General features: G+C 28.3%; 7 protein-coding genes across 7 annotated transcripts; 3 read left to right on the top strand and 4 right to left on the bottom strand.

The window, feature by feature from the left end:
• Positions 1–62: 62 nt before the first annotated feature.
• Positions 63–934, bottom strand: ENU1_095980 (hypothetical protein; the record flags this gene model as incomplete). Its single annotated transcript, XM_008859168.1, has 2 exons — positions 63–718; positions 769–934. The coding sequence occupies 2 exons, from the start codon at positions 932–934 to the stop codon at positions 63–65; spliced, it is 822 nt and encodes a 273-aa protein (XP_008857390.1).
• A 235-nt stretch (positions 935–1,169) lies between these two features.
• Positions 1,170–2,684, top strand: ENU1_095990 (importin alpha, putative; the record flags this gene model as incomplete). The annotated part of the gene is made up of 1 exon (XM_008859169.1): positions 1,170–2,684. One exon carries the CDS (start codon positions 1,170–1,172, stop codon positions 2,682–2,684), a length of 1,515 nt encoding a protein of 504 aa, XP_008857391.1.
• A 69-nt stretch (positions 2,685–2,753) lies between these two features.
• Positions 2,754–3,485, top strand: ENU1_096000 (hypothetical protein; the record flags this gene model as incomplete). The annotated part of the gene is made up of 1 exon (XM_008859170.1): positions 2,754–3,485. The coding sequence occupies one exon, from the start codon at positions 2,754–2,756 to the stop codon at positions 3,483–3,485; it is 732 nt and encodes a 243-aa protein (XP_008857392.1).
• Positions 3,486–3,536: 51 nt separating this feature from the next.
• ENU1_096010 (hypothetical protein) lies at positions 3,537–4,856 on the bottom strand (the record flags this gene model as incomplete). Its single annotated transcript, XM_008859171.1, has 1 exon — positions 3,537–4,856. The coding sequence occupies one exon, from the start codon at positions 4,854–4,856 to the stop codon at positions 3,537–3,539; it is 1,320 nt and encodes a 439-aa protein (XP_008857393.1).
• A 114-nt stretch (positions 4,857–4,970) lies between these two features.
• ENU1_096020 (actin, putative) lies at positions 4,971–6,032 on the bottom strand (the record flags this gene model as incomplete). Its single annotated transcript, XM_008859172.1, has 2 exons — positions 4,971–5,306; positions 5,352–6,032. 2 exons carry the CDS (start codon positions 6,030–6,032, stop codon positions 4,971–4,973), a joined length of 1,017 nt encoding a protein of 338 aa, XP_008857394.1.
• A 35-nt stretch (positions 6,033–6,067) lies between these two features.
• On the top strand, positions 6,068–8,002 carry ENU1_096030 (hypothetical protein; the record flags this gene model as incomplete). The annotated part of the gene is made up of 1 exon (XM_008859173.1): positions 6,068–8,002. One exon carries the CDS (start codon positions 6,068–6,070, stop codon positions 8,000–8,002), a length of 1,935 nt encoding a protein of 644 aa, XP_008857395.1.
• Positions 8,003–8,033: 31 nt separating this feature from the next.
• Positions 8,034–9,272, bottom strand: ENU1_096040 (hypothetical protein; the record flags this gene model as incomplete). Its single annotated transcript, XM_008859174.1, has 1 exon — positions 8,034–9,272. One exon carries the CDS (start codon positions 9,270–9,272, stop codon positions 8,034–8,036), a length of 1,239 nt encoding a protein of 412 aa, XP_008857396.1.
• Positions 9,273–9,625: the final 353 nt, after the last annotated feature.

Consider the following 9,625-nt stretch of genomic DNA (forward strand, 5'->3'; position numbering starts at 1 on the left):
GATTGGGGCATTACCAACAAGAGTTCTTAAAGAGGAATAAAAGAAAAAAAAATGAAGATTAATTAATCTCTCTTCAATTTGTTTTGGGCTTTTGTTTCAGTAACTAGTCCTAAATCCTTCATAACATCGTCTTCAATAGTATCCATCAAACATTTGTCATCATGGTCAATCATATTAATACTGTCAGCAGCACTATTAAAACTACTCACAACACCTGTTATAGCAGCCATTGGATTTGTTTTTCCAGTTGGCATAGCCATTCCCATAGAAGCACTTATATCCATTACGTCATCATTTAAATCAAATAATCGAATGATGTATCTTCCACCAGCAAATATTAAAATGTACCAACTCATACTACTAACATAAGACACATCAAGGTCCATTCCCCCAAGACCTTGTTGAGTAATTAATTTAAATCGATAACTCAATGGGAATGGCATTTTTAAGACAAGAAATCCATCGAACATGTTTCCAATCCATGTCATTAAGACTATTTGAATGATCATCATCACCATATTCCCTTTCATTCCTCCAAGCATACTTGTTGGATCCATTTGAGGCATGTTTGGAACTCCGTCTTCAGTTGGGGCTTTTTGAATCATTAAAATTCCATTTTCAACATCTGTGAATTTAGCACGCAATTTCTTTACTGTAGAAGAGAATAATACAAAGTGTCTTTCACAAAAGAGCTGGGCTTTTTGAAGAATAGTTGCTTCTATATGGTGTGAGTATGTCTTATACCTTTAAAAAATAAAATAAACAAACCCTGTTGAGCACGAGGAGTAAGCTTTTCATCTCCACCTAGATAATTATTTATATAAGTTCGAAGGTAATTAGAACACACGGTAACAATAAGTAAAGGGATCAAAACCCAATCACGAATTTCTGGAGATAATGTGATAAAATTCTGATATGTCAGAGTGAAATTCATTAAATGAATAATTAGATGATTTATTATTTTATTATAAAAGAAACTATACTTTCACCCACAAAAAAGTATTAGCATTGATTAGTTTAATCATCATTACTTTGTTGTTAAGAGTTGTCTGAATAGATAGAAAAGAAAACACAGTTATGAACAAGTTCATGATGAAAGAAAATTGAGTTTTTGTTTAAAGAAAAGGATGAATTAGTTTTAGAGAATCATCTCATAAATCAGATTTTATATGTCCAACTTACGAGCAGATTTTATGAATCAAACAGTCAGAGAAAAACAACAGATATTATCGCAGTTAAGACAAAGTAGGAGAGAAGCTTGTTTAGCTAAAAGACGTACTTCATTTAGTGAAGAAAGTGAAGAAGAGATAATTCAAGGAGGACAACGAAAGTTTATCTATATGCCACGAACTTTAGAAGAAGAAGAAATTACACCAACAGCAATTCGTAAACCAATTGATGAACTAAATAATTTTATTAAAAGACTAAGAGAAGCAAAGGATGATCAGGAATTATTTAATGTATTATCAGAAATTCAAACCTTTGTGCAGAACGGTGCTAACTCACAATCAATACTTATTAAATTAAGTGGATTATTAAATGAGCTCATTTCTCAAATACTAAACCCTGAACCACAAATTGCAATATTAACACTTGAAATATTAAATTCTCTGGCAACCGCCTCCAGTCAAAATGTTGATGATCTTATTGATGAACAAATTATAAATATATCCGCACAAGGGTTATGTTCAAATGATGTACGTGTTCAAAGAATGATTATTCATTTATTAGCTAATATAGCAGGAGACTCAGCAAAAACAAGAGACTTATTATTAGCAAATGCTATTGTTCGGGTAATTCTACAAATGGCTCAATTTTATAAACACTCAATACCAATGCAAATTGATTTAATGTTTTTAATTAGTAATTTATGTAGAAATGAACCATTTGTTGATTTTGAATCAATTAGACCATTAGTACCAATCATTCAGTCAAATATAAATAGTATAGCAAACAGTGTTTGTGTTGATGCCATGTATTCAATATCTTTCTTAGCACAAAACCCTGAAAATTCAGATTTCATAATTCAAAATGGGTTATGTGATGCTGCTCTTCAAATAGTTGATTCATCTAAACACGAATGTCTACCACCATCACTAGAAACTATTAATTGTCTTATTCAACACGGAGATAAGTATTCAACATACATCTTTAATAAAGGATTTATCTTAAAAGTAAAACATTTACTTAAATCTAATTTCACAGATAGTACAGTTATTCATATAGTTTTTGTATTATCCAATCTTGCTAATACACCAAACCAATCAATTATTAAGAGCATTATTAATGATGTACTTTTTTCTATTGTAACATTATATTTAGAGTCTACATCTTTTAACCTAAAAACGGCAGTTTCATGGTTATTTGTTAATATTATATTATATTCTGAAGATGACAATATTGGTAATTTATTAACTAGTAGTGATTTCTTTGAAACTTATGTTAGTATGTATGATGCAAATGATGAGCAATTACTTCTTTTATTATTAAAAACAACATTAAAACTATGTAATTTTGATTATCGTACAAACAGAACATTAAATGTGGTTGACCAATTATTAGAAAATGATATCGACTCTCAGATATCAGCATTAATATCATTAAGTAATATATCAGAAGAGGTTGTTAAGTATGCGAATCTTGTTCAAGGAGCAATACGCTCAGCTGATGCATTTGACGCTTAATTCATTTTTTTGTTATTTAAAAAATATTTTTGATTTAAAAAAAAAATAATATTTGAACTAAGAAACTTAATGTATTTGGCACAAAATTTCCTACGAGACTGTCTTAAAAGAAGTGGAGAACAAGCAATTAAACAACCTTTTTTCTTTATTGATTTTGGAATAAATTATACAACAGATGAAACGTGCGTTCCTATTGAAATATGTATTCAACCATTTACACTAGACCCTAACTCTGCACCAGTCAAACCGTTTCTTCAGATTATCAATGAAGTAGTTCCAAATCAATACCTATTAAGAGCTAAACAACATGCTGATTTTGAGCATGGAATTACACCAGAAAATAATCCATCTCATCCAACTGATTTCTTATTACTTTGGAATACCATTAACAATTTTATTTGGACGTTTACAAAAAAATGTGGAGAGACATTTGTTCCAATAGTTATTTGTCTCTCATTTAGAAGAGGAGTTCAATGTATTGAAAATCTTGCAACTAAAGCAGGACTATATGACAAGATTGGTGAAAGTGGATTTATGCATGCACTTCCATTTGAAGCGTTTGTAAAATTTTTTTATGAGTCACAAGGTAAAGTAGTTCCAATATCAGCAATTCCTAAATGTCTGTGTCCTTTACTTAGTTATATTCCTGAAACAAAGTACAAATGTAGCTTTCATTCAAATATTAAAACACGGTCATTTTGTTGTTGTCAGTCTAATGTAGCATATCTTGTTGGAGAGCTTACTTGTAATTTTAATCCATATAATCAATTTAATATATTACATTCAACGTCAAATGAATAATAAAAAGAATATAAAAATTGACAAAAAAGAGTTTAAAAAATTATAATTTAATTATTGTTGAGTAGATTGATCATCTTTTCGTTGTTTATCAGTTTCTTGTTTAGTTTTTTCAATATCCTTTATCATTTCTAAAACTGATTGGTAAGCAACATAAGCTTGAATAGTAACACCAATTTGGTCCCATTGTTTTTGGTCAATCATCTCATCATTTTTAAAATTTTCATGAACAGACTGATCTCCACATTTAAGCCATTCATTAAATTTGTCAATATTACTTATTTCATTAACTCCTGTTCTTTGAGTTTGTATTTTTTGTTTTAAACTTTGAATTTTATAAGTTAAGTTTTTTATTGCTTCCAATTTATCTATAAGTTCTTTTTCTAAGTTTCCTTGTCCATAACGTTTATTTTCTTCTTCTATCTCATTGACTCGGTTGAAAATTTCTTCTTCTTTAATTAAGTCTAATAACAAAGTTATAGTCCATCCACAATTTATCTTATTAGGAATTAGTTGAACTTCTTCTTGAATCTTTTTTTCTTCCTTTACTTCTTCTTTTACTTTTTTTATTTTCCATTCACTTTCATTATTTTCAATGTCAATACGTTCACATTGAATATTCTCAGTTTCATTCCATACCCAGTCTTTATTTTCTCCTTTTCCTTTACCAATTGCCCCACAAAACATTTTTAGAGTAATTTTTATAAATTCATTTAAATCTGGTTTCTCAATTAATTTATGTAAAGAGTCAACAGCATACTTTCTCCAACTTTCATCTATAATAACAGAATATCTTCCTATTTCTATTGTTTCAACCAACTTTGCCCATATCTTTTCGGTTGAACCAATTCTCTTCAATACTTTAGCAGATTTTCCCAATAAGCTCAATGCTTTTCTTGGATTTTCTTCTGAGTAACTGGCAATTGTTCTTGAAATGCAGTCAATTTCTTCTGGTCCTAAAATTCCATTAATACTTTTTGAAATATCTAATGCTGTCATAAAGTATGGTAATGAACTTTTATAGTCTTCTTCTTCACAATAAGTTACTCCAATGTTATATAATGTACACATTAATTCATGTTTCATTAATGAACTTTTAAACTCTTTTGTTTTAGTCTTCCAAATAGCCTCAACTCCGATCCATTTAGCACTTTTATAAATACTAATTAAACTAGTCAGATATATTATAAGTGCATTTAATAATTGTTTAGTTGGTTGTTGTCTCAATGTAGCATTTCGTTGTTCAGTTAATTTACTAATTAAACTAATATAACTATTTGGTATTTCATATTTTTTTTGGATATGTCTAGAAATATCAAAACACTCAGTTACTAACCTATTAAATTTGATTTTAATTTGTGGTTTGACTGTCATTTGTTACAATTTAATTTTTTTGAGTTCTTTTCAAAGTAATAAAAGTATATTCATTAAAGAAAATGGAAAAACCAGGATATTTCCTTTTAACATTTAATTTTTTTTTTCTTTATGTTACCCACATTTTCTATCCACAATCCCTATTCCATTCTCTTCATAATCCTTTTTTGTAACCCATATATTTTGAATAGATCTGGTGTCAGCAATCATTGCTCCTCCTCTCCACGCTGCATATCTTTGGAGTGTTGGTGTTTGTCCCTTAATAATCTCACAAGAAAATGAAGGGAAATAAGTATGCATTGTATTTATAACTTTTTCTCCAAGGTTTGGGACTAAAGAAGTACCACCAGCTAGTATTAATCTATTTGATACTTCCATGATGACGTCATAGTCACATTTCATTAAAGACTTTAACACAGTATTATCTACACCAATATTACTTTCATCTATCTATGAATGAGCACTTTTGCATTATCAATTAAGATAACAACAAACTACTAAAGGAAATAACAACTCTCTACAATAACTATTTATATCAAATTGATTAAATGTATTGGGAGTTTCTTTCAATTGGTCAATAAATGAATCTCTTGCAAGATTAATATAACTCAGAGATGAATGTTCTGGTGGATTTGGAATAATGTTAATATTCTCTCTCTCCATTCTATTTACTATTTGTTGTGATAAGAAAATACCTGCGTGATTAAGTTGAGTTATTGAGTTTTCAAGAACATACCCTGAAAAAACTACAGAACACCAACAAGAAATATTCCCACATTCTAAAACTAATCCATTTGTTTGTCCATATGATAATGCAACTAAAACAGGAGATGGAGATGAATAAATTTTATCAATACCAAAACGTTCAAATAATAATTCATATGACTCATTTCCCATAATTCTTGGATGATCATTTGACTTAACCCATACAACAGAATCACTGTTATATATTTTAAATACCTCTTCTAATGTCGAAATAAAAGCCTCTTTATTTAATTCTCCATTTAATATACATGGTTCATAATCTTTCATGCATTGTTTTGAATTTAAAAAACTTGAATTAATATATTTGTTTTCTTGTTTATAACAGAAAGGAGACATTCTTAATGATGGGAGTTCCTCATTTGATAATCCTGCTTTGATTTCTTTTGTCCCTACATCTAATATAATCGTCATCCTTTTATATTTTTAAGTTCATACAGATTTTTCAGATGGCTTTATTGTGGGAAGAAAACACCTCTCTTTCTTCTCAAAGTTTAAGTCAATCATTAGACGAGATGATAACAGTGGAAGAAAAAACTATTGAAGAAATAGTACTATTTCTTTCCTCTCATAGTGTTTATCAACATTTCATGATGCTTGTTTCTTCATTGGATAAGTCTCAAAATTGGTCAGAAGAACAAATATATAAAATACAAGAAATATCTGTAAGATTTTTTAAAGAACGTCAAAATTGGTGCAGTGAATTACTCAAAAGTTGTCAACCAAAAGTCATTAATAAAATTCTTTCTATTGCAATGAAAATTAATAATCGACTCAACGGGTATTGTGATGATTTCTTTGATATTAATACATTCTATAGTTATGTATATTATCAAATCTTTTTCTCAAAAGGAATTAATTTAGAAAAACAAGTTGATGCATTAAAACAATTCAAAACTATTAGTCACATAGAAAAAGGAATAAAAACAGTTCTAAAACATAATGAAATTATTAATAAATATCAGATTCTTCTACACTATTTAGACAAATGTTCATTACAAATGAGAATAGATTATTTATCATTCATTTATCAAAAAATTCAATTCACTGAACAACAATTTGAATTAATGTTAAAGGAGTTATCTTATAAAAATTATCAAATTGATATCTCATTATATTATGATATATTTAATCAAGACCATATCACCATTAATCAATGTTACTTAATGCACTTGGCGCTTCAATTATGTCATTCTCCAAAAGCAATTCACTTAATTTCATTGATATTTTCACTTTATTCAAATAAAACTTATGCAACAACAATTTCTCCTTCTTCTCAATGGACTTTGACACAATACATCATTTATATTATTCGCTGTCTTCCATATTCAACAAAAACATCATTACTATCTAATGGAGTTAATTTAAGAATTTCTTCACCAGTTAAAAGAATACAAAAACTTGCATTAGTCTTAATAAATGAAATGGAAATAAGTAATAAAGAAAAAAGAACAGATTATCAATGGAATATCAACCTATCTATTGAAGCTGATGGTATTGAAGATATAAAAGAAAGTAATATTCCAATTGATGAGAATATTCTCTCTGGTGAGAATGAACAACTAGAAGATAAAAATATAATAAATAATGTCTCATCTCAAATTAAAGAATTAAATGAAAAAGAAACTTCTGAACGAAAAGTGAAAAAACCAAAACATGTTATTGAATGGTTAGAACTGTTTGATGACTTTACTAATAGAACATATGAAGAAGTAGAATTGACATTAAGTATTGGAGTAGAATTGATTAAGAAATCAAATAAATTTGTTGGGCCTTACTTAGAGGAGATTATAAGAAAGATATTAACTATTAAAAATATTTATCGAATAGAACAATTTGAAGAATGGCAAATTGCTATTTTATATGAAGTTGTTACCGATAAATCTATATATTGTAAAAAAAGAGGAAGTACTATTTTAATCGAAAAAATTTTAGTTGATAAAGATATTGTACTTAAAACAATGAAAAAATGTGGTTATTATCAGGATTGGATAGACCCTTTGAGAGAATATATTGTTCAATGGTGTTATGAAAATAAATTTGAATATAATATATGTCAAGCAATTGATTATCTCAAAGACTATGGCACTGCCAGTATTGTAAATGATTGGCTTATTCTCTATCAAAATTGTCGTTCAAATGATCGAGTAGTTCTTTCATTACTCTCAGGATTACTCCAAGTAATTTCTTTAATTTCTCCTGACATATTCATATGGAATTGTAGTGATCAAATCAACAAAGTGCTAAGTCAATTACAAGTTGATACAGTAAATCATCCAAACAAACAAATTAGAATGGCAGCAACTGTATTAATGGACCAAATTACTACTATAGTTAACACAGAAATAAAGTCTGAAACACAAAAAGAAATTTTATTGTTTTAATTGATAATTAACTTATTTACTTTTGTTTTATTCATTGAGCAACAATATAACAATCAGAACGTAGTCCATAAAATACTTTTGGTTTTAATAAATCATTTTGGGTAGTAAATTTCCATCCAATATGACTTTCACAAGATTTACATACAATAATTTGCCAAGCATAACCTTCAAACCATGAAAATTCATAAGATGGTTGTGTTTCAACTCTCAAATTAGAACAATGAATTGCTGTAGTTACAGTAAATGTAAATCCTGAAGGATTAACATGATTTGAACTAATCCCACTTGTTGAAATTGAGAAGATATTTTCAGTTGGACAAAATATTGTTTTAATATTAAATTCATTACAACATGCACACTTTAACTGAGTGGATTGAATACAATGAATACATATTTTAATTGCATCTTCTACTGTTTGTGCTCGTTCATATTGTAATTCATCCTTTATAGATAATGGAAGATGACTATGAACTGCTGTAAGAAATTCATTTGTGTCTTGAATTGATTCTAATTGTTCAGAAATTAAATCTCCTTCTATTTTTTTTATAAAGTCAATAATTTGTTTTTTAGAATGTTCAAGACAATGTAACTTCCAATATTGATAACCATAACATCCATTATTAACAATCATTGAATATAAATAATTTATGTCTTTCATATCTGGAATAATTTCTACTTTTCCAATTGGAATTATTGTTTCTCTTCTGTTGTTTGTAATTAGTTTACATCGTTTAATCCCTTTGAAAATAATTGCAATTGAACTTTCATGATCTTCATATTTAATTACATTTCCTATACATCCATAAACTTCTTTTAATTCACTCGTTTCAAAGCTGTGTTCATTAATAATACATGCACGTAATATACCATTAGAACTCCTTAATAGCTGTCTAAATGTTCCACACAATCCTCCTCGTAAAATAAATGGTGCTGTTGTCTCAGGCTGAAGAAATACATTCCCAATAATTAATGGAACAACTAATTGATGTTCTGTTAATTCCCCTTCATTCGGTGGGATATAGTTCTGGCTTAATAAATAGCTATAAGTTAATGGAGTTGTTTGGTAATTTCTTTCAGGCTCATTATCACTTTGGTTAATACTCTCATCTGATTCAACTTCTAGTTCACTCTCTTCAGTAGTATGTCTTATAATTTCTATCCTTTGTAACAGAATATCAAAAAAATCTTCTTCATCACTACTCTCATCATCAGATACTGGCTGATGGTCTTGACTGTTATTAAAGGATATATTGGAATTGTTATTATTCATATAAATCAATATATTTCTTAGTTTTGTTTTTAGTTTTGGCAGTAATAACAAAATTAATTTTTATGTTTTTATTTAAAAGAAATAGAACTTAAAATTCGCTCATTATTTTTCTTATGTTATTCCTTTTCATTGTATTTATCTCTTCAGTATTTGCTGGAAATGGTCTGAACGTCCAAAACCAATTACTTTTAATGCCATATCCAAACTCAGTATCATTTCAATGGAAGTCACCATTAGCCATTGCATTAACTTCTTCTATTCAGTTAAATGTGAAGTCAACTTGTAATACTGATTGTATGAACTTCCTTAAATCAAACTTCAATCATACCATTTCATTCCCTTTACAACAACAA

This window comes from Entamoeba nuttalli (genome assembly GCF_000257125.1).
Source record: "Entamoeba nuttalli P19 unplaced genomic scaffold asmbl_4179, whole genome shotgun sequence".
NCBI lineage: Eukaryota > Evosea > Mastigamoebida > Endamoebidae > Entamoeba > Entamoeba nuttalli.